The sequence below is a fragment of the Sinohyriopsis cumingii genome, chromosome 15, assembly GCF_028554795.1.
Source record: "Sinohyriopsis cumingii isolate HCF-2022 chromosome 15, ASM2855479v2, whole genome shotgun sequence".
Lineage (NCBI taxonomy): Eukaryota > Metazoa > Mollusca > Bivalvia > Unionida > Unionidae > Sinohyriopsis > Sinohyriopsis cumingii.
Window position 1 is genome coordinate 74,197,965 of NC_142975.1, and position 24,853 is coordinate 74,222,817.

At 34.2% G+C, this 24,853-nt stretch overlaps 1 protein-coding gene across 5 annotated transcripts; it reads right to left on the reverse strand.

Annotated features, from left to right (window-relative positions):
• Positions 1–545: 545 nt before the first annotated feature.
• On the reverse strand, positions 546–23,319 carry LOC149782078 (uncharacterized). Of its 5 annotated transcripts, XM_089933514.1 has the most exons (10): positions 23,246–23,279; positions 20,717–20,830; positions 17,741–17,898; positions 15,629–15,694; positions 12,720–12,850; positions 11,468–11,630; positions 10,856–10,972; positions 8,607–8,711; positions 4,476–4,562; positions 546–3,933 (listed from the first exon to the last, which is right to left on the reverse strand). In XM_089933514.1, the coding sequence occupies exons 3-10, from the start codon at positions 17,882–17,884 to the stop codon at positions 3,724–3,726; spliced, it is 1,023 nt and encodes a 340-aa protein (XP_089789640.1). In that variant the 5' UTR covers positions 17,885–17,898; positions 20,717–20,830; positions 23,246–23,279; the 3' UTR covers positions 546–3,723. The 5 variants fall into 5 exon arrangements, with proteins under 5 accessions (XP_089789640.1, XP_089789639.1, XP_089789638.1 ...); XM_089933513.1 differs by lacking the exon at positions 20,717–20,830 and having other exon boundaries at positions 23,246–23,319; XM_089933512.1 differs by lacking the exon at positions 20,717–20,830 and having other exon boundaries at positions 23,237–23,319.
• Between the last annotated feature and the right edge of the window lie 1,534 nt (positions 23,320–24,853).

Here is a 24,853-nt window from a genome sequence, read left to right on the forward strand (position 1 = left end):
ATGTAAATTTAAAGTCTCCATTCCCAAAATGTCACCTTGTACCACCTGCACCACTTTGTTTATTAACCCACCACCTGCACCACCCTAGTCATATTTGAATATGTGATTGTTGCATTACAAACAAATCCTTTGATTTGTAGTTTGTAAAGTCATACATCTTTTACATGAATTAAAATTCACTTTTCTTTTTTTAAGGTGTTGGGAGTTTATTTCCTCTTGGTAATTAATTCTGGAAGAGTTACAGAAGAAAAGTATTTTGGGCTATTTGTTTTAATTAAAGCTAGAAAGAAAAGAAAATATAAATTCCAAACAAATTGTGATTAATGGCATTAAATATATAAAATGCCATAAAATAATATACAATGCATGTTATAAAATATAAAATACAAATGTTTTAGGCATTACCTGTAATTGTCAAACTATTTCACCAAACACAACAAATATTACAAATATTTAAGAATTTCAAATGAACTTTTGAAAAGAAAGCAAGGAATGAAAGAATATAAGAAAACTTAAATATATTGAACAAACAACAAAAAGTGAAATCTGGTTGAAATTAAAAATAATTTATTGGCAACATGGTTGAACCATTTACAATTTACAAACGTGAAATGATCAACTATTACTGGCACTATGTTGCTAGTATATCATATTGCATCAATACAAAATTATTTGGAAGGAGAAATATTTAATTAACAATTTATCTTTATAGTGTAATGCAGTTTTGACTCAATTACATTTAATGTGAAGAGAAAGAGTGAGAGATTACATTCAGTTAGATGCTTTGCTGTTAAAGACAATGTACAATTGCTGGCTAGCATAAACTATGTGCAGTGTTGAAATTAAGGATCAGATTAGATATTGTTTGCATAATAACAAATATTTTCTTGCAAGTAACTGTTGTTTTCTAATATTGCATTTGTGCCAATAATAACAAACTTCTTGCAAAAACCATGTCTAAATTTATAAATCTATTTGCAGAGATTTACTTGACCACATTTGAAATTCGGAAATATCTGACAGCAAGACTGATACCAAGGATTGAAATTAATGATAATCTGTTAATCCAAGATCAGCAAATTAATGGACATCCTTCACAAATCCATTGGATCAGTAAAAATTTCCTAGAGTCACAATTGTGAGTTTATATTAGGCCTTTTGATGGAATACTACAACCTAGTATGCCATTCATTTTCATGGTAAACTGATGTGTTCATTGTGCTGAGTACCTGCCATTACTTTGCACTTGACAAGGTCCAATCAATGTCCATTTGCAGAAATGACTGCTCTTCCATGTATTGATAAGGCTTGCTAACTGTCAAAACTGTCAGCATTCACAAAGATCTAACCTGGTGCCTAATGCACTAATTTAAATAATTTTTACAAAAAATGACTATGATATCAGGCTACTGTTAGAACTTGGCTGAATGGAAAAAATCACGCTGGTCAGCTCAACAAAAAATCCAGAATTATACAGAATAACATGTTTTGTTTTTAGAACATTACTGATAAACAGTCCCTGCATTTTGAGGTAACAACTGGAAAGATGTAGAAATCCTCCTAAGATGCACAGTTAGTGCCAAAATGGCAGAAATTAGAAGATAAAAAGATAGAGAATGATTGTAAATAAGATCATGGGAAAAGAGCACCGGTAGCATGGTGAAGCATCAGGTTCATAATCAAAGGGTCTCAGTTTCAAAACTGCCCCAGTCAGCTGCTCTCTCTGTGTCTTTGGAAAGGCACTTAACTCCATCATCCTCTGCATGATAAAGCTAATAATGTGTTAAAGGTTCCATTTGAACTGACAAAAACGAAACAAAACAATCATGGGCAGAGAGTAAGAAATTCCCATGTCCCGGAAAACCATATATAAATTACTTTCGAAAGGACGTCATAATGTGCACATTTTGCACTGAGTATTCAAAGAAATACAAAAGAGTGTGGATCAGTGGAAAGAAAACTGTTTCAAGATATTTGAGGATTTCAATTATTTGCATGTTAACTACACCTTTATCTTTGAAATATTACTTCGCAAAAGTTGTATTCCTACAATATTACTGTGTAGCAGAAAGGTCATTGGTTTTGTACGCTGTGTTATATTGGGCCTCTTGTTCATTTTGTGATTGTTGCTACTTTTTCAATTTTCCAAAAATTATGAAACTTTAATGCCAAATTAATGTTATAAAGTAATTAAAGAAATTTGTTCCAATACAAATTTTCCAAAACTTTTAAACCTAAGAACACCCCATCCATTCACAAATTATCTCATTTTGCCTGTTTAATTACTTAATAAATTATAAATTGTAACTAGCCTGAGTTGTTTGTTTTAATAATATAAGGAACTTGCATGTATTTCAAAGATATGAATAAAGTTTGGGCATGAGAGTTATTGACACATCAACAATATTCCGATGGTTATTCTAAACTAACAAGAAGAATTTTTTTTTCTTCGTGAATGTCATTTCTGGATGAGAAGCCGTGCAAAGTCTGAAGCAAAAGTGACAAGAATATGGATCGGAGAAAAATCCAAGTGCACCATCTTGCTGTTCCATGATTTCACAGGTGCACACCCAAGAACATTGAGAACATGTACTTGGCATGAGGGCAAAAGTCCCAATACAGGTAACCCAGAGATGGTCACAAACTTCTGCAATTATCATTCTCAAAGGCCAATCATAGAGGCAGTTCAAAAATATATTTCCTGCACAAAATCAATTTGTTAGAAGAATCAATTATCAGGAATAAAAATACCTCAGACCGGCCAACTGTCCTGATTTATCCAGTAACGTCCCAGATTCACATTGCAAAAAAAATAATAAAAAAATTTAAATATAAAAAGTATTCTTGTAAATTGCATGTTCAGTCAGTAATTTTCAATCATTTTTCTGTCAAATCCAAGAATTGGATATTCTTAATTTCTGGTATCAACACCCAACATTATGAAGCTGATCTGAAATATGTTTGGTTTGCTCATCATTCACTTTATTATAATGGATAAAGTTGTTCATAAAAAAAAACTATCTGGACAATGAACATTTGCTTAAGAAAAAGTTTAAACATCAAGTCCACTACTGAAAGGAATACACTGAGGAATTTCCATTCATTCATTCCATTTTGAAAGATGACACCAAGAAAATCATTCTCCATGTCAAAACCACCCCATCCCTAATTCAGTTTTCATTTAGTTGGCAGATCTAATACATGGACCCTGAAAGGCCTAGCATTGACAACCAGTATGATTAAAAATGAGATCTCTAACATAAGTAAGAGCTGACAGACAGACAGACACACTTGGTCATGTACTGGCATGCCTTTCAATCTCCCTCTCAAATTACAGCAAATTTATGAAAGTGAAAATCTTCACTTGAAACATATCCCTAACATAAAATGCAATAACTTCATGATATGTCATTAAAAGTAAGTACATATGGAATTCCAGAGTTTGGCAGAACCTTTATCAGTGTCTTTCATATCTACCTATCATAAGTAGATTTTGATTCAATTTATTTATAACTTAGCAGCTTATTTTGGTATACATCAAGCATGGGATTACGAGAAAATTATTTCCATGGGAACTGTTTGATAACTGAAAACTGACTTTATAACAAAAGACTTCTGTTTCACTTTTGTGTGCATCTTGATTTGAATGGAATTTACACTACTCTGAGGTCCATTTGTTAAGAAATCTAAAAGTTATGCATCTGCAAAAAAACTGATGTACTCTTAACTTTTAAATAACTGAGCCATTGTAGCGTCAATCTGTTGTATCCATGGTAAAGCTAATTTGACTTTTCTCCTGTAGTTGGGATCAGATCTATCGGGGTTCTCAGGATCAAACCAAATTCCATTCCGCTCTAAATAAACAGTCTTCAGGTTCTTCAAGGATGTTAACTCATTCAAATCTTTCCAGTCATCAATCTGGTTGTTATTGAACTAAAAAAAAAGGAGAATATTTCAAAATCTCTACCTACTAGCAAACAACTGCGATTACTGTACCAACCCTTTCCCTCTGCCTTATGACATGTGGACATAGACTTTTGTGTGTGACAAATACTTTTTTTTTTTTTTACAAATGGCAGAGTAAAATTATTTAACATATATAATAATTATGACCAACTTCACAACAAAAGATGATCTGACCTGTATGAGCATGTGGAGATGGCAGATCATGGCCTATATTGTTTGCAGTTGAACTTGTTGATTCTAGAGGGTACAGTTTTTTTACGAAATTGGTACAATAATGCAATTTACTGTATAAAAAGCCAACATCCAACTCTTACAAATTAACATACACAAATATGCAATATTTACAATAACAAAACAACAGAGGATCCTTTCAAGAAGAAGATACCCAATTCAAAACTGTACATTAATATTTATAAAGATAAAAATAAAATATCTCTTGCTTTACTATAAGAAAATCATTTTTTTACACCTTTTTTTTTTTAAAATCTGAGAAAAATATGGCTACTTACCCAAAATTCCTCAAGAGCTACTAGATGACCAATGTTTTCAATTTTCCTTATTCTGTTTCCAGCCATGTCTAATGTGGTTAATTTCACCTGCAAATATTTATCTGAACATAGAATTTGTAATTTAATAAGATAATCTGACAGTGGTAGACTTCACTGTATCTAGGAAGCACCTTTTCATTAGACTGTTTTCAAATTCACTGGGGAAATTATACGATTCAAAGAAAGAAAAGTCGATAATATTATGTGATAGATTTAGGCTAAAGCTAAAATATTTAGGTCAGAAATATATGGCACAAGCGTTATGTTGAAGCATTCTAAGAACTGTTATGGTCAAGTTTGTTTTCTTATATATTGACTTATGCTTCAGTTCATCATCAGTAAATATCTATGGTCAAGTTTTATTATCCACAATGAACTGAAACATCTAAGGTTTGCTCTTTTTAAATGTTAATTAATGTTAATGTACTCTTCTTGGTCTCTATATTTTGGCCACTTAACATAAGCATATCATATATTGTAATTCTAACTTCTAGGAGTAGTTGTTGTGGATTTGAAGTCATTTTCAGCACACGATAGGCTACACATGGCGACCAGTATAACTGGAGGAGGAAGAACCCAGCAAAGCCCCAGTAAGAACCACTGACACATCTGAAGCTACTGGCAAGCTTTCTAACATACCCAAATCAGCGGAGTCTGAGACTCAAACCCACATGGACAGAAATGAAAATTTGGCAGTGATTGGTAAAGGCAAGCACTTTCAGGCCACTCTGCCACCTGGGCCCCCAAAATGTTAGAAATAGATTGCATCATTGTAATTACACACAGGTATAAATAGTTAAAGCGATGCCACCAGAACAAGCAATTCATTCTGCTCAAAACATCACCAAAAACTGAGACTCAAAACAGTTCTTGTTAGTTCTGACTGAACTGTATTTGTAGTTTAGGTTACTCCAACATCAGCGACCACAGTGGTCGGAATGGATGAACACTATGGTGTGAAAACCTATGTGCATGTTCTCTTGTGTACATTTTATAGTGATTCTTTTAAATGAGTTTAGAAATGTTTTTATTTTCTAGGGATGTTTTAGAAACTAAAATAGCTTATTAGGTAGCAGTTGATTAAGTACTTGTACCAATTTGTAATTACATACACACCTTCAAGTATGAATACACTGCATATGCAAATGACACATACACTTAAAAAAGTACATACAACACAGAATTTTCTATTTGAAGATAAAATATTGCTTTAAACTAATGTTACATATTTAATGCATTTCTTGCTTTTCTCCCACTTCTCCCTAATTTGATCATAAGTCACTTCGAGGAGTCTAGCTTGACCCTCCTGATGACCAACCTTGACCCCAAGGTCAAAGGGGTGAGCAAGCAAGTCATATAATGAATTGTTATAGCTTCATCTGATGAATGAAGACAATACATCAAGAAGTTTATGAAATGTAAGCAAATAAAACAATTTGAACTGTAAACTTAATGCTGATTTTCTATGACTGTAACTCCAATATTGATTTTCAATGCCTGTAACCTTAATCCATGGTCAAAGGAATAAGCAGGGTTCTAAACTAACGTCCGTTCATTAGTCATGGACTAATAAATATATTCCAATACAAGTTAGCCTGACTAATAAAAAATGAATGAATGTAATTATTTTAAAGTTTGCTTTTCTTGTATTTTTTTTTATGAATTCCATAACAGACATGCGGATAAATAACTTGCCATTTTTAGTTCCTGAACTTGTTGTAACTCCCATATGTAAATCTAGGCACTTTATATTAAGCATTATAAATGGTGTGCAAAGCATTATTGTTGCACTGACGAGGATCAAAGTTAAACAAAGAAAGTGAAGAGAACAATGTGGCAATTTGTACAAGGTGTGGAAAATCCAGCCAAAAGGCTGAAGACTGAAACAACGAGGACAAAAGAGAATGTGACAAACAGTATGATAAAGAATATAGGAACTGAACTTTTCCAGATAATTGGAAGTGTGGTCAGCCGTGGCTAAACTTTAACCCTGAAGTAAATACCATGTTTTGCAGCATCTGCAGAGAGCATTAAAAAACGGAGGATGCAAACAACAGCTCATATGTAGTTGGATGTTCCAATTTACGATTGAAAACAATAGTATACCATGAAACCAAATCACAAATCCATCAGAAATGCATGATCACGAGTCAAGAAAGTGTGTGTGTGTGTGTGTGTGTGTGCGATTTGGATTTTTAACGTAGCTTTAACAATTTTTCAGTCATATCGCGATGATGTCTGCAGTGTGGCAGTTTATAGTGATGTCTAACACTGGGGCATCATGCCGCAGACATGTAGCATGATGTCCTACCCAGTCACATTATCCTGACACCAAGCCAACCAGTCCTAACACTAACCTCTTAATACTGAATGCAAGGCAGCCGTTAGTACCATTTTTGTAAGTCTTTGGTATGACTCGGCAAGGGATTGAACCCACGACCTCACGCATCCAAGGCAGACACTCTAACCACTAGGCCACTGGAGTGGTACGAGTCGAGAAATATTGAAACCCAAACGACAGTCATCTGCAAGTAAAATCGTCACGATGCTAAACGAAAAGGTTGTTGGAAAAATGTCAGTTTTGTTTAGGAACGTACACACCCTAGTAAAAATGAGAAGGCCGTTTAGCGATTACATGTGGAAGGTCCAATTGGATGCCAAAAAGGGAATTGATGTTGGTCAAACATATGTCAATGACAAAGAGGCACAAGTGTTACCAGAATTTACTGGAGTGTGCAAGAAATAAACTTGAACAAAAGATTAAATCAGCACCATTTATTAGTATTTTCACTGATGGTTCCACTGATAAAGGGTTCATTGAACAAGAAGTTGTCTATGTGAGAACTGCCATGGGTGGGCAAATATGCACTTCATTTTTGGGTATGACAGAAGTTTCATGAGCTAATGCTGATGGGATTTTAGGAGCTATTGATGATGCATTTGTATCAATTGCAATGGCTGATTACAAAAGTAAACTTGTTGGATTTGGTTCTGATGGAGCTACGTACATGTATTTTGAGGACTAATGGATTTTGCTGTGGGCTAGTATGTCTTTTGTCCTGTTAGTCCACTTGACTAGTTAATAAAACAGTTAGTTTCAAACCCTGATAAGAGTACATGTCACAGAATTAAAATGTCTCAACTTTGTAATTATTCATTCCAGTATGAAGAAAATCTATCAAGGTGTTTACAGAATATAAGCAAATGAACAGAAGCCCAAGTGGGTGTGAGATTGCACACCTGGCTGACTTCTGATAGCCAAATACAAAAGCAGGTGGTTTAGTAATATGGGCCAGTAGGATACTTTCTGTAGAGGAAAACAACTGTTTCAGTGTTTTTCTAGTTTTTGTATCTTCATCCACATTTGTTGGCACATCAACATCATTTGACCAGTATTGAAAGGCCAGCAGACTTTATGTCAAAGTCACATTCTGTTCAGCATTTTTTTCTAAAGATATAGTTGCATTGATGTTAAAAGTTTAAAGTACTTTAATCCAGGATGTTTTCTGTCAAATATGGTCAAATCTTTTCAGCAGTTTTGTGAACAAGTCATTTAAAGTTGTTTTTTTTAATTAGCAACAGTGGCCAAAAGGTGGATAGGAATCATTTGATAAACCCTAAAGCCCTCTTTGCCAGGATGCTTTCACCTGAATGTTTCTATTTTTAGTAATGATGGCCATATTTCATGGCAGATAGACATCACTTGCAAAGATTGTTAAAGGTCTGTATGCCTGAATGCTCTCAAACAAGATGAAATTGGTCTGGTAGCTGTTGGGAACTTGAAAATAGCAGCAGTTAACAGATGAGTCATATCACAAGTTCATTTGTAATTATGGCCAGGTGAGATGAAAACTTTACCCAAAACCTTAGTGCAAGTTTTCTATGACTGTAACTTTGACCCAGTGGTAAAAGGGTAAGCAAGCATGAATTGTGTTAGCATAAAAATTATCCATGCCAAGTATGAGGAGTATCAAGGAGTTTAAGAAATACATGCAGATGAAAAACATTAAACCATGTCCAACTGTTGATGCCTGAAAAGCAATTGCTAGGTCTTGCTACCTACTAATGTGAGCTTGACAAAAATGTACTTACATTGTTTTCCAGCCCCTCAACTTTCTCAATTCCATTATTACTGATGTAAAGTTCTTCTAAATTTACAAGCTTTTCAAGTCCCTCCACCTTTAAAATCCTATTGGACTGTAAAATGAAAACAATATTGTAATACAGTTGAAATGCCTTATTTTAAACACTCAGTATAGCTGTCTTTCAGGAAAAATGAAACAATTAAAGAATTCTTAACAACATCAATTACATGTTTTGTCTTTTTTAAACTAAGAAGAAATTTTAACATATAAATATCCTTCTTGCAGAAGATGTTTAACAACAAAATTTTCAAACATGTAGCTGAATGAATATTTATGTTATGTGTGAAAGAAAACTTCTTCATAAAACTGTTTAACAGAAAAGAATTGAAATTCAACAAATGTAGATTATAATATGTGTAACCAGGCTACTACTATCATGGGGTTAAAGCAGAGGTGGGCAAACTTTCCAGTGCAAGTGCTGCATACACAAATTTACACCTTGTCACGGGCCGCATAGTTCATTAAGTAAAATAATTTTTGGGTTTTCTAAATAACATCATAATTAATCATCATAATTAATATTCAGTTGTTAATATGTTGTTAATATTTGAAAACTTAAACTTCAAAAGAAGCACATTTATTTGATAAACAGAGTAACATAAACAGAGTCAGTATGAATGATGACTTGTTCCTAGGCCACATGAAAACCCTTGGCGGGCCGCATGTGGCCCATGGGCCGTAGTTTGCCCACCCCTGGGTTAAAGCATACAATTAATCATGAAAACTAAACACAGAGTTCCTGCTTAAATATTTAACATTATTTTTTTTCTAAAAAGTCACTTAGCAAATTAACACAATGTAATTTAGAATAAACCATTTAAACGTGAGATCAAAAATAATGCTTGGTTTACTGATAAGTTCTTTTTCTGTAAGAAACTAGTCTTTATTTAACACAGTACTGGAATATGCTAATACCCAGCTAACGTAACACAGGTATTCAATGGAATAAGGTATATCACTGTTGGGCTGCATTGCAATTTCACAGCTTTTGCTCATGTGGGCAAAACTGGAAACCCATGCATATACGACAGTGCAAAAAGCAGTTATTGTCTACAGTGTATCACTTTTAAAACTTTTTAAAAAGATCATAATGTAGTTAATGATCACTTGATGACAATGATTGTGTTCCTGCCAGAAGAATGATCCCTATGTCCTCCATTCACAGGCAAAACAAAAGTCTGTCCAAATGAAACCTCACTAAATGGGGTAAAGTTGCCCTTTCTATGTATCCTTCATATGGAGGAGAACATATTACTGTTCTATATAAAACCAGAAGACAATTATATTGGGATATTATCGGGAAATGTCTTCACTCATTCTCAAGCAAATTCTTTATTTACCATACAGAAACAATATGTGAATTTTGTTGTAAAAATCAAAGTCATTATTTTTTATAACAAGTACAGAATGGGGAAATAGACATTTAAGAAATAAAGTTTCCTCTTGCCCACATTAAGCCAGTTCCTTTTAATACAGGGTATATAAATAAGGATTTCTTTGGTGGATTTCGAAATATATGGTATGCTTTTTATAAATAGATGTTCCTTAAGACAGGACAACTTTATGTATAAACAAATAGAGCAATACCTCATTATAACACATATCCATGGAAACCATGAGTGCATATATATATATATATATATATATATATATATATATATATATATATATATATTGCTTTATAGTAAGACCATTTTATAATGACGAAAATCATACATGTAACTTTAATACTCCATTGCAAAATGAGATCCATGACCATACCTTTTAAATGGTGCCATAACGAGGGAGTGATGTATACATAAAATATGTGTCTCATCAGTTATTCACTTACCTGTATACTGAGAACTGACTTGCCTGTGTAATGACATGACCTGTCTGTATACTGAGACATGGCCAAGTGATACTGAGACATGATTTAGCTATAGAAGACATGACTTGGCTGTATACTGAAACATGACTTAAGTATACAGACTTGACTTACCTGTATACTGAGACAGGGATCAGCTATACTGAGACATGACTTGCCTGTATACTGAGAAGTGACTTAGCTATACTGAGACATGACTCAGCTATAGGAGACATGACTTGCCTGTATACTGAGATGTGACTTAGCTACACTGAGACATGACTCAGCTATAAGAGACATGACTTGCCTGTATACTGAGTCATGACTTAACGATATGGGACTTGACTTACCTGTATACTGAGACTTGTAAGGTTCACTAAACTGTCAAGTCCTTGCAACTTAGTGATCTTGTTCTTACCAACAAACAGACTTTTCAAGTTGGTTAATGTTGACAAGTTCTCTAGGACCTGCAAAATAAACACAAATTAGCATGGAGTGAAAATCTCTTTAGATCAACTCACCTTGTCAGACACATACCAAACTGTTTTTTACTCACCCAGAATAAACTCTTGCTCAACTATCCGTTACATAAAATTAAAGATGATATTGTTAATGACCTAAATTCCTTGGTGTGAAATTATGTTTTCCAAATTTATTCAGTGAAATTTCTAACACCAAATGCAAGTAATTACAAACTGAGACCAGTCTGCTCTTCCAAAGGTAGGAATTCATTAGTAATTTAAACAAATGAGACTGAAGCTGTATGTGTATGATAAAAACAAATGGAACACAAAATTTCTGGCAGAAAATATGGATTTCCAATGAACAAACTTGGCAATATTCTTAACAGAACAATCTTTTCATTAGAAAGAAACTCTGACCATCCTTGAATCAGCATTTGACCAATCAGGCAAGTTATCAGAAAATTGACTAAGCAGTTTCTCTTTTCATTTGTTACCTACTCGTATTCTGTTAGATCCCAACTCCAACATATCTAGCTGTGTTAAATGCTCAAGATTTTCTATCTTGCTGATTTTGTTGTTAACAAGGAAAAGTCTTTTCAGCTTGGTCAATGCACCTAGATTCTCAATCTTTAATATTCTGTTGAACGAGAGATCCAACAACCTGAAAGTTAACAAAAGGTAAAATACAGTAAGCAACAAAAACAAGACATGTCAGAATCATGTATACTGTGCATGTTTATTTAGCATACTGATATCTGATGTTGGTTAAAGAAAACTAGAGCAACTGAAATAGCTTGACACTGAAAAAATTCAAACATTTCCCATTCTCCCTTAATGGCACTATTTTAGGTGCTCTGTTCACCCACATCAGGTATCTAATTTTGGGAATAAAAAATGCCCATTGAAATATCTATAACTGAATGTATGTATTAGGGATAAATGGCACATCAGCACATGGCTATATGGTGCTGATTCAATGTAAAGTTCTAAAAGCCTGGACATAAAGCACTGAAAACCTTAAGGATAAAAATAACTGAAAAACTTAAATATGAGTACATCTAACCTTTTGACCAATCTCAAAGATCTAGGGAAAGGATGCTATGTGTGTGAGAATGCAGGTATATGCATGTGTGCATGCAGGTGTGTGTGTGTGCAAAAGTAAATAGCCCTTGTGGAAACTCCTGCCTTTTGAAAAAGTAAAATACCAAAATTTAGTGCATTTCTATTATAAAGGTTTAGGAAGAAAACAAATAAAATAAAAATTCAGATGGATAAAATAAGGAGGTTACCATTATAGTCACAATGTTTTTATAACAAGCATTGGGGTGAGTAACACATACACTATATGCATCAACTTATTATCCCGTGAAACAATAGTTTAATAAATAGGAAATATATAATACTGAAGTGCTAATCAATGAAAGGAATGATGGATGAATGCATGCATGCACTTGTATGTATGTATGTCTGTCTGTCTGTATGTATGTATGCATGTGTTTAACAGTACCTCAGTGCAAATGCCTGATGTTATTCAGGTATTTTAATGTGTTTATTAATAAAAATTACCTTGTATACATAATCAACACAAAAAATGCTGGAATTAGCGAATCGTGAGTGAACTACACTGTTATAACAAAGCAGAGGCTTAAACGAAGTCATTTCAAACAAGGAAAATTCTTGCTTGATTGACCAATGAAATGCTCTTGAATACTTTGGAACATCTGCCCTACTAAAGCAAACAGAGACTTACTCTAAATTCACAAGGGCATCCAAATTCTCTATAACAGTTAACTGGTTGTCATAAAACTCTAGCTCCCTCAGTGCTGTTAATGTATCAAGACCCTCAATCTTCCTCAAAAGGTTCTGGCGCAAACATAAAGTCTGAAGGGGAAAAAAAAGCAGAATAAAATTAATGATATCTGCATGAATAAGGCTAATTTTAGAACCCAGACATAATAGTCTCTCAACAGGTGACTACATAACAGGGTTCTTATTTTATTTGAAATAGAAGAGTCATTTGACCCCTGACCCCTTAAGCTCACGAGTCAAAATGAAAATGATGAGTCAAAACTGAATCACAGTAGTCACTAGTTTTTGACAATTATGGAGTCATAGCTGGGGTTGTTTATTATTTATGGAGTAAACTGATGTTAAAGATTTCTTGTCTCATGCTAAAAAAAGAAAAATAATTCAACAATATTTTCTTAGAAACAGACTTAGCCATTACTGATTCTGGTACAAGTGTTTATCTAATTATGTGTGTGTATATTAAACAAAAAAATGATTATCTATTTTAGTATATTTTTAACTTCTCAACATGTTCTATTTTTAACTTCTCAAATCACTCAGCATAATGTCCAGTAAATTCATACTGAAGTAGACATTAATAAAAACACCCCAATTTTTAAATGTCTTGCCAAATGAAGCAAAACAATCACAAAGAAAACACAAAGTTGTCCATTTACCTCTGACAACTTGCCAGCATATTTTCCAGTTTTGTCTGTTTATAATCTGATGAGCAATCAAACAAATTCCAATATTTGATCTCAAGTTAAACCAATCAAGTCATAGTTGAGTCTGAAATTTCAATTGTTTCAGTCTCTGTAGCAAATCTATCACCCATAAAACACACAGACTATAATTTGATTGGTAGCCGAAGAAAAAATAATCCAATCAAATCATAACTGATTCTCTCTTTTCAACTATCATATACATCAAAGATAATTTCAAAACAATCTAATCATAATTCAGTTATGCACACCTAAGTGTGTCATCAGCAGCCTGTTAGCTCGACCCGGTTCATATTGATCTGACATAGGTATGATATTGTTGGTTGACATAGTGTAAAAAGTGCTCTAGCAAATAATGATCACTGGCATATATAGCAAATTCATCACAGGCAGTGCACTGAGTAAGAAATTATGCTGGAGGTGATTCAAAGGTAATTAAGACTGATGATCCAGAACAAATCAGCATCCATCATTAAAATCACTGGCTGGAATTTCCATGGATCAGAAATGGGTCACATTAAAATTCCAAGCAGCAAATTCAGTGTCTATCGAGAACCTTGCATAAAAACAATGTACTAACAACCAGATAAAATGTATCTACCTTTACTTAAGACATCTATAAAAAAAAGTAAAATAAGAAGACCCACCCCCACAAAAAACTGTGTTCATTCCCTCCTTAAGTGGATGGATGCAGCTGAAAATATCAGAGACGATTTTATTTGGATTTGCTTTAAAATATGACCTTCTTTATTGACTGTAGTAACTATATATAATAATAATAATAATAATAATGAGGACTTTTTATAGCACCTAATCTTTAGAAGTTCTAAGCACTTTCCATTAGACAACACATATATAATGATATGATTACAACGACAGAAAACACCATGAAATTAGAATACTTAAAACATGCTGAAAATATTTAAGGTAAGGAAACATTATTTGGTCTTTAAGTTGTTCTTACAGTTGAAATAGGTGAGTTTTACAAGCACTCTTGAATGGGATCACTGTGTCTTTGTGTCTTAGTTCAGTGGGCAATTCATTCCATGTTGATGGGCCCTGGTATGATAAGAACGTTGTCCATATGACTTCATTTTCATAGTGGGAGTAATGAGTATACTAGTGTCAGAAGAGGAGCATAAGTATCTTGCTGGTGTGTACACATGGGTGAGGTCGGATAGGTATGTTAGACTGGAGCCCATCAGTGAATGTAAGCACAGAGAACAAATTTTGTGTTTAATTCTGGATTAAATGGATAGCCAGTGTAGGATACAGAGCAAGGGTGAGGTGTGCTCTGAACATGGTCAGTTCAGTTAGTGGGTAATGTAGCTTTAATAATTTTTCAGTCATATCCCTACAATGTCTGCAGTGTGGCAGTTTAAAGTGATGTCTAGCACTGGGGCATCATGCTGCAGACATGTAGCATGATGTCCCACCCAGTCACATTATCCTGACACCAGAATGACCAGTCCTAACACTAACCTCTTAATGCTAAGGCCTAATGAGGCAGCGGTTAGTATCATTTTTATAAGTCTTTGGTATGACTCAGTCTTGGTTAAAACTTGCTGCCTCCCGCATAGTAAGATCAAGAATCCCAATGCGTATAATTGCTATTTCTATGCCTAACTAACCCAGAAAACTCAAAATCATTGTTGGGAAACCTTCAAGTAACTGGAACAATGTTTGTATAGAAAAGGAGCAAAATTTATAAGTTTAAGATGATTTTCCATGCATTGTACATGCCTTGATAGCTGGTAAATATTGTAACTGTTGCTCTCTGCATTTTTCTTTAAAAGTGGGGAGTACCAAGCAGATTTTCCCACATTTCTGGAGTCGCTGACTCATCCTATGGCACAAAAGAGAACTACTGTATGTCTGTGAACAACCTAAAAATCATTATATGATGCAATGTGAAACATGTGCAGGGGTCAACTGAACTGAGATTTTTCCTGGGCCAGCTCACATGGAAATCAAACGGCCTTGCAGAAAATAAACTAATCCTCCTGTGATTTAACAGAATTTATTCAGTAAAGACTTCAGAAAAATTCAGTTGGCTAGTGGGTAAATTGACCCCCGCTTGTGTTTGTTATGGATAAAATTATTCATGGAAATGAAGAACTAAAATCTCACTAGATGATCTAATTCTTACCTCACATCGAGTCAACTGTTCCAAATTCTCGATTTTTGCTATCCTACAATGATTAAAGTCGACATCCTGAAAGAAAAAAATCAAAATTGTAATTGTTTTATTTCACTGATCACTAATTATCTTTCAGGAAACCTATCAAATTGCAACCCCAAGGTACAACAAATCATATGGGCTGAGCTTCCAGAAAAAGAATCTGGTAGCCAAGCTTGATAAATTTAGCTGCCCAAAGGCAAAGAAAGCCTTTTAATACGAAACTGTCTAGTTCATGACAATCCTTGTACATTTTTTAATGATATTAACAACCATTATCTACTATCAAGTACTTCTTGCAACAATGGAGATCAAATGATGACATTATATAGTAGCCCTGTGGACAACATGGCTTCAATATATGGTAGCCCAGACAACATTCTAGTAGTCATTAGTTCCACATACAATATTTGTAAACCCTTCAAGTTCCATCAGCAACACATCCTGCATTGAAACACAAGGAATATATATTTAAAGCAAATTAAAACACGAGTTATATAGAAAATTACTGACTTAAAAGACTGACTTATATCACTTGGATTTTGAAGTATGTGCTTTGTGCAAGACAAAAAAAATGTAAATCATCATTACAAATCAAAACAGTGTTGTAAAATGAAAGGTTATGTTAGCTTTCTCCTTCTAATACTTATTCACAATCATCTGATTCAATTACCATCAAGAATAATAGATTTTGTTATAATCCTTTAAAGTTACTATTAAAAGGGCTTCAGTGTAACCCTCAAGAATAACATCTGATCTTAAAAATATGAGCATCTTTGTTAACCTCTCAGAACTTTTGCAAAATAGATAATACTGTAACTTTAAGATCAGAGTCAAGTAGACATAGATGATCTGAAATTATGCACCATTAATTATTTTGATGAACTATTGAAAGATGCATCTTTGTACAACTTGTACTCTTCGGCTTTCCAATTTGTACTACCATCCCCAAGGCTACATCAGTGGGAGGTATGAAGGAACCCCAAGCCAATGTAAGCTTCATGTATAAATGTTTATTCTCACAGCCAGTAAGTGCATATATGGGTATTGGATGGGAATCTCAATAGCATCTATGCTATGTTCTAGAGGCAAAGTCCCTGTGGGTTGCGGAAAGACACAGGGGTCCTGTGTGTTGACATCTTCTAAATGCCCGAAACTGAAGTTGTTTGAAATGAATGTAAAATCACCCCAACCCAATAGCTGAACCCTAGGGATAAGATCAAAATTTCAAAATGCACTGGCACAACCAACTCTCCTAAAACTAGCACTGACTCAAGGTTCATGTGTCTAGCTTTAATCAAGAAGGAGTTCAAAGACATTAATTACCTAGGGTTGAAAATCACAAGCCCAATTTGAAATGGTGGGTCAAAATTTCTGTCAATCAAGTCTTGTCATGTAACTCAGGGATAACCAGCGCCTCTCTTTAATGAAAATAATGCTCAATGCACAACTGGACAATACTGCTGACTTGAAAAACAAACTTGCAGTTTATCTAGGGTCCAATGTTTTCTGTCAATTTTACTCTCTTCACCTATTAAGTGCACCTTAAGCAACTTCCTTAGCCACTGTGAGTTTCAAATCTAAGTTGGTGCAATTTATAGTAATACAACTTATTTTAAGATAGAGGCCAATCATTTAATCTCAAAGAGAGGGCTTGGGATGTTTTTATCTCTTCTCTACAACCTAAAATAAGACCACTCCGGTGGCCTGGTGGTTAGAGCGTCTGCCTCGGACGCGGGAGGTCACAGGTTCGATCCCTGGATGAGTCATACCAAAGACTTATAAAAATGGTACTAACAGCTGCCTCGCTTATTGCTCTGCATTAAGAGGTTAGTGTTAGGACTGGTCAGCCTGGTGTCAGGATAAGGTGACTGGGTGGGACATCATGCTACATGTCTGTGGCATGATGCCCAAGTGCTGGACATCACTATAAACTGCCACACTGCAGACATCGTAGTGATATGACTGAAAAATTGTTAAAGCTATGTTAGAAATCCAAATCACACATAAACACAACATAAAATAAGATTCACAAACTCTCCATCAAGCATAAATATCTATTTAAAAAAGAAAGATACAAACAACTGCATGTGGGTCCACAATTGTAAGTTCTTGTGCATATTCTGGTTCCTCTATCTCTTCTTCCAAATCATCTCCACTGGATACTGCATCTTGTAGGTGATGAACTTCTTCCTTTTCCCCTCCTCTCTGATTCATATCAGTCATCTTGCGAACAAAGTCTGAATAAAAAAAACACTAATCCATTACTTGGCATTATAAACTGTACCAATAATCCATCAAGTAATAAACTAATAAAAGGAACAAATATAAATCTAGCACACCTACATTTTTTTATTTGTGACCAGTGTTCAAACAGAAATTGTTTAACTGCTGCCACATTACAAAAATCGAGGGAGGGGTTGCATTGGCATTATCTAAACAAAAGTATGAACTTTAATTTTATTTCTATTCCTTTTATCATTCAAATTATATGTACAAAATATATTCCCAATCTATTTTGTTTCAAGTGTTAATCTAGGGCGAAGTGCGAAATTAAATGAGTACAACTTTGTATTAACAGCTTCAGCATACACAGATGACAATGAGAACACGTTGACTTAGTGTCAGTATTGCTATCTTAAGGTAATTGACTTAAGTTTGGCATTAGCGTTAGTGCCCCAATCCTCACGTCAGATCATCTTAAAACTTATTGCTCTACAGTAAAATGTAGAATAGGAAACCTAGGTACAAAAAGTGCATATTATACATACCAAAATATTTTACATTTATTGCCTTACAAACCGTACTTGTTTCTAATTATATATCTGTTGTTTTAGTACATAATCGGTTGTCTAATTCAGGTCAAAAGTTGTATTGGAGAAGCCATGACATGCAGTGGATTTGTGTAAAATAATGCAAGAGCCATAATGGGACAAGGACATTATTTTTCAACCATCCACAGCTTGGAGTGGTTTCTCTAACTCAATTTTTTTTACTGGTTATTTGGTGAGTTGAAATAACATTAATTATTAAAGTGTTAACATGAAGTAGGGATATATATATAAAATGATTCATCATAATAATTTTCAAAATCCTACACATTTCAAAACTCCTGATTTACCAAAATGATCATTAATTCACAACATCTGCACCTGCCTGATTATAGGGCCTATCTAGTGGCAGAGATTCCACTATGGTTATACAACTAGCGGTACCTTGTATCAACAAGGATGGAAAAAGTTGGTGCATGGCCAAATTTTACTAGTGCAATGTTAGCCAACCAATCTCATCAATGCAGGGCTTATCATCTGCAAAAGGTATGGAAATTTATGTGGAAAACAATACTTTACAAAAAGAAAATGAAATGAATGAGTTTCTGACATTTACAGAAACTGATTTGATAACGAATGTCAACACACCAAGAGCAGTGAAATTCCATTCCAATATTGTCATTGTATGTCACCAACTTAATTCATACACAGTTAACAACTTTACTTCAGAGTTCACTTATACAGTAAATAGTTAAGGTGTTTATATGTAACATATAAAATGTTAAGTTTTACTAGTCTGGGTGGTGCTCTACAGTTTCATATAATGCATAGGGTTAGATTTTTTAAGAAAAAGAAATTCCCTGGTTTTCCTCACTGAATATACTATTTAAAAAGGACCTTGTATATCTTAACGTATTGTTAAAAGAACTTTTTTGATTCCCTTGAATGTTGTGCATGATTGATGGGTGTAATGTGTTTTATAGAAAAGATAGCTTGGCCTTTCCTCAGAAGCGCAGCTACATAAAAAAAATGCTATTTCAGCTTGGTCATTATCGCTTCCTGGAATCAGGTGAATTGTTAAAAAAAGGAACCAATAACCTTTTTTACATTTTATATCTTTGGTAGTTCTTTTTTGTTGTTGTTGTTGTAGGGTTTAATGCCATTTTTCAGCACAAGATAGGCTATACATGGCAGCCAGTATAACTGGTGGAGGAAGAACCCTGGAAAACCCCAGGAAGAACCACCAACCCACAAAAAGCTACTGGCAAGCTTTCTCACGTACCAACGTTAACCAAGCCTGAGACTCGAACCCATGCAGACAGCAGTGAGATGGCAGTGATCCAGAACGGTAAGCGCTTTAGACCACTCAGCCACTCCGGGCCCCTGGTAGTTCTTTTAATGCTCTTTCAGAAACTGGTACTGTAAAGTCTGGCAAAATTTGTTTACCCTCTTTCAATAACTGCTAAAGATGTATTTTAGTCTAATTCAAGCTGGTATGCATATGGGAGCAGTCATTTTGGTTTGCTGTGTGCTTAGACCATGTACGATTTCCATACGTACAATAACCAATGAAATTTCAGCCACAGTACATGAAAGTATCATAGAGATATGCAAACATTCTCTCCATTGTGCATGTTGCAAATAGAAACAACTTCACCTCATACCCATCTCTCTCTCAGAAGTTCATATCTGTAGAGTACCCTCTTCATTCAAGTCAAAGTCTTTAACACATTAACCCCTGGCGACAAGTTAACATGGCAAGAGGTAGTAGCCTACTGCCGAGCTCTGCAGCATCATGGTCATGCATGATACACTAAAGTGGGTGGTATTATAGAAAGGTAGACAGATGTAGCTCTACAACGATACTAAATAATCTGGAATTTCTAGTTGCACTACAAAATACAGAGGGAAAAACCTCATTTTTTGGACCCGATTTTTTTCTGCCCAAAATTTGCCCGTGGTCGGAATCCGACTTTGTGTCTAACATAACTAGGCAGTATGTTATTGGAAGATCACCTGCAAGTTGGTGCTTTTGGATGTATTCAGAAATAGCTTTCAAAATGTGTTTCCTACTCAAATTTCAGGCAAAAACGACAAAAAACTCCAGGGGTTAATGTGTTAAATTCAGCATGACAGACACTGATAAACAGAAAGGAGCAAAATCTAAACCAAGCCAGTCGCTCAACAAACAAAATTATGTTTTTAATTTGTTCTGGAGAAATAAAAGCTTGGATTAAGATCAATGAAGCAGAAAATGTGTGCTTTACATTTGTATTGTTTCACACACCAGTAATTAGTCACACAAAACAGCAGTGGAGGGAGAGTCAGCTTGTCTATTTCATGGCATCAGGCATTGTTTTGACAGCAACTACACATGATGAAACCGGCCTGACTTGCTGGGCTGCAGCAATACTATGTTTCAGTAATATAATAACTGGGGGAACTTCAACCCTAAATTTCTATTTTAATAGACTAGGGAGAAAGAACAATACCATATGTACAATGCTGTTGGGCATTTCTGCACACCTAAGGTTTCCGTCTCCAATACTGAAGCAAACGCTTACCGAATGGGACCAATTCACAAAAATAAAACACTACAATGCTTACCATTTGAAAAGAGGCACTTGTCACCAAAATATTTTGTTCAAAATAATATTAATTTTGGACACACAGGATACCACCCCCATGTCATGACTTGCGATATGTCGGCCTATTCTGTGCACAGCTTTGAAAAGATTAAATGTTTATCTCTCAGGCTATAGAAATGAAATACATTACTTTCGACTGTTTCTGTGAGCATTTCAGTTGAGTAATTAGGTCAGGTTTATTGCTAGTTATCCAAAAAATTCAATGTAACAATGCCAATAAATGGCAAGAGATATTAAGCAAACTAAACCGATTTTATACAACATTAGTAAAGTTCAACATTTTTTTAAAAAATAAGCTATTATGTGGAAGAGAAACAACAATGAATAGGAAGTAATGTGTTTACAACGTCTTGTTTATGGGGAAGAATTGCTAAATAATTTCGAAACAAACTATTTGCAGGGAATTTCTCGAGTATGCCATTCTAGCGGCAAGTTGACACATTGGGTAGCAGATGATATTGTATGTGTGGGACAACTTCATGCAAAATTGGAAACTTTGATTAAGGTGCATAATTTTTTAATGATACATTTCCATCTTTTATATAATGTATTTATTTGTATGATTCTAAAAGATACATAGTAAATAGGATTTTATGGGTTACAGGTTTAAGAAGGCCATAGGAGTGGGTCTTCATGTTGACATTTAGAAATCATATTTTCATATGCCTTTCGAGTCAAAATGTGGAATCTTTTTGTACACTTTATGAATATTACTTTTCTTAATTAAAGTATGATCGTTCTTTCTTGATACAAAATGGATTATTTTCCCAAAATAGCATGTGATCCAATGTTTACAGAAACGACGCATCACTGCGCAGAATTACCCGACATGCAGAATTGGCAGACATGGTGGTATATACCGTTACACTGCCTGAACCAACAAAAGAGAGAAGCCTACTCTTTTTATGTTGCTGCTGTCGCTCACTGATCACTGTCGGTAGGGATATGGCACTACAACTGTATGAATAGAATTGGCCGGCTTTTAAAACTTTGAAGAATAAACAATTAACTTTCAAGACTTAAAAAACATTTTACAGTTTGTACATGAATACCTAGTCCTACAACATAAGACACATCACCTGACATTTTTGTTCTGGCAGGTGATGGGTCTTACTGCCTAAATAACGGCGCTGTGAAGCTTGTTTTGATGTCGACTAACAATGTAACAAAAGTCAAATTTTCAGTGATGAAAGCCAATAATGCCTCAATCATGTTAAGTTAAAATATTATTCTTTAATGAACCGAATAAAAATATATTATACCTATTGGAACTGTAAGCGACATTTCGTTCCATTCAAGAAACATTTCCACCACATAAACATACTTTGCCATACCTCGACTATCGTCGCGTTGCAACAAATTCAAATGCATGTCAATGGAACATGAAAATGTGTCCATTTGCTAATGTCATACTTTCATTCCACCAGGATAAAGACAGCACAGTAAGTATATTAATTACACATAAATTAGTGGAAGAGTGTCAACATAAGCAGCCAAGTGTGTGCGATATTCCTGTAACTTTGACTACTCATTCTGATGTCAACTGACACCAGAACAGGCTATACACGGCCATTATTTGGATAGTAAGACATAGCACTAAACAAAATTTGCTGTGTCTTTACACTGTTGTACTAACGACTACCGACTCATATTTTACCGTTCAGGGTCAACTTTTGCAAGCAAAAACCGGCATATACGGTGTAACGGAATCTCTGTAGTTGGTAACCGAAGTCAGTAAGAATGATCTCACATTTGCAAGACAAGTAACTTGCATGTGGTCATTATTACACAGTGTAAACATGTAAAGAGCAACCTGGATTGATTTTCCAAATTGAATATATTTAATACCAAATAAGTTGTTAAAGGACATAATAACATAAACTTTACATTAAAAAATTAAATGTTGAATTAAGTTTTAGTGTTGCTGACTTATGAAAAATGATTATTAGTTTGTAATGATTAGAGTTATAAAATAAAAACTGTTCACAACAAGTTAGAGACCGATCCAGGAGTGGTATCCGGGAGCTTAGGTTCTTACTAGAGTGCGCACAAACGGCAACACTATCTTGAGTTCTAAATTGAAACTCTACAATATATATAAAATCAAAATCGATTCATCTAAACCTTGGAAAATTGTTAAAGAAAATTAGAAACTTAACGCTTTTTACAGAACGGAAGTTTATCTCTGGATACAACAATCCTTCGAACTATGGAAAGGTCCAACTAAACACCGCAAAGACGCACAAAGACTGGCAAAGACGCGCAACGACGCGTGAAGACGGAGCAAAGACGGGCAAAGTGGCCAAGACAACACAGACTCTTAAGCTTACAACAGTGGAAAATACTGAACGTCGATTCCAATTATATAAAAATATAAATGTTTATATTCTCCATATGTTGTTCGTTTTTTATCATTTCTTTTTTCACTCACAGTTGTAATGAATTATTGTAAATATTCAGAAATTTATTTTGTCAACAAAACTGGAATCATATTTTCATTATTATTAGCATATTTTATTTAATAAATTCCGTGGAGACATATATTTTAATATACACGTGGTAAGCATTGAGAGAAGAGAAATTTGCGAGGAAGTTTTAAACTTTACTAACAGAAAATTTCCTGTTATTCATATATATATATATATATATATATATATATATATATATATATATATATATATATATATATATATATATATATATATATATATATATATATATATATATATATATATATATATATATATATATGTGTGTGTGTGTGTGTGTGTGTATGTGTGTATGTGTGTGTGTGTGTGTGTTAATAGCTGTATAGTTAAAGTACACAACCAATACTTGCTAAGACAGTACATACATGTTGTTTGAAACTGCTAATACTGGTAAATAGTGAATGTTGCCTCTAATGTTCTAAAAATATTAATGTTTTATATAAAGAAATATAAGATACGTGTATATAATGTACGTGTTGGTAATTGTATATTTGGAACTTGTTGAAATAAAAGTCGTAGAAGCACCACACTTATGTTAAATTCTATCTATTTTCATCTGAGAGTCAAAATAAGAAATCTCAGTAATATATGGGGGTATCTGGGGGTCGATGGAGTTCTAGGCTAAAAGAGGTCTTTTGCACTATAGGGTCAAAAGGAATTTAACATGGAAATGTCACCTGGGGGTCATTGGGAATTGAACATTGATGACGCCATGGGGTTTAAAGGGTCAAAACTATTTATAGGGTGAAATGTATTTATCGGGATAAAGGGTTGGTAGGGACAAACATAGACATACAGAAACAAACAAAAACTCATCCAAACAAAGAAGATATAAACACACAGAAAAGAGGACAGAGATGTTCCAAATAAAGAAACACAGACGGAATAGAGACTCCAGAAAGAAAAGTCTTTTGTATGGGTACAAAACATTTATTCAGATATATACATGGGTTATATGGCCTGTGTTTTGGTCGAAGCACCTTTCATTTAGTACATACAAATGTGGACATGGAACAAACCTATTCACAAGTTATCTATCTCTTGGTTCTAAAAAACTACATTTAAAAATTAATGTTCATGCCATAAAATAAAATAAAAACATGCATTTCATAAAAGAATGACATTTTTCATACTACAATTAATGTTCATTTTAAAGAAAAGACTAAAACAAGAAACAAACGATCAAATAGGGCAAAGTTCGTGCTTTTCTTTTTATCAATCACACACGTCGTCTAAATCTGGTCAGCTACCACTTTTTTCCCAGCGTAGATGTTTTGCATCACATAC

What these genes read in the sequence shown, in the direction of transcription:
- LOC149782078 (XM_089933511.1), bottom strand. Translation starts at nt 19,111, where the DNA reads ATGACAATATTGGAATGGAATTTCACTGCTCTTG. An exon ending in TTGTGGACCCACATGCAGTT is followed by an intron (nt 15,695 to 17,740) that starts GTTTGTATCTTT and finishes TTTTTCTTTCAG; the next exon opens with GATGTCGACTTTAATCATTG. An exon ending in TGGGATCTAACAGAATACGA is followed by an intron (nt 10,973 to 11,467) that starts GTAGGTAACAAA and finishes TTTATTTTGCAG; the next exon opens with GTCCTAGAGAACTTGTCAAC.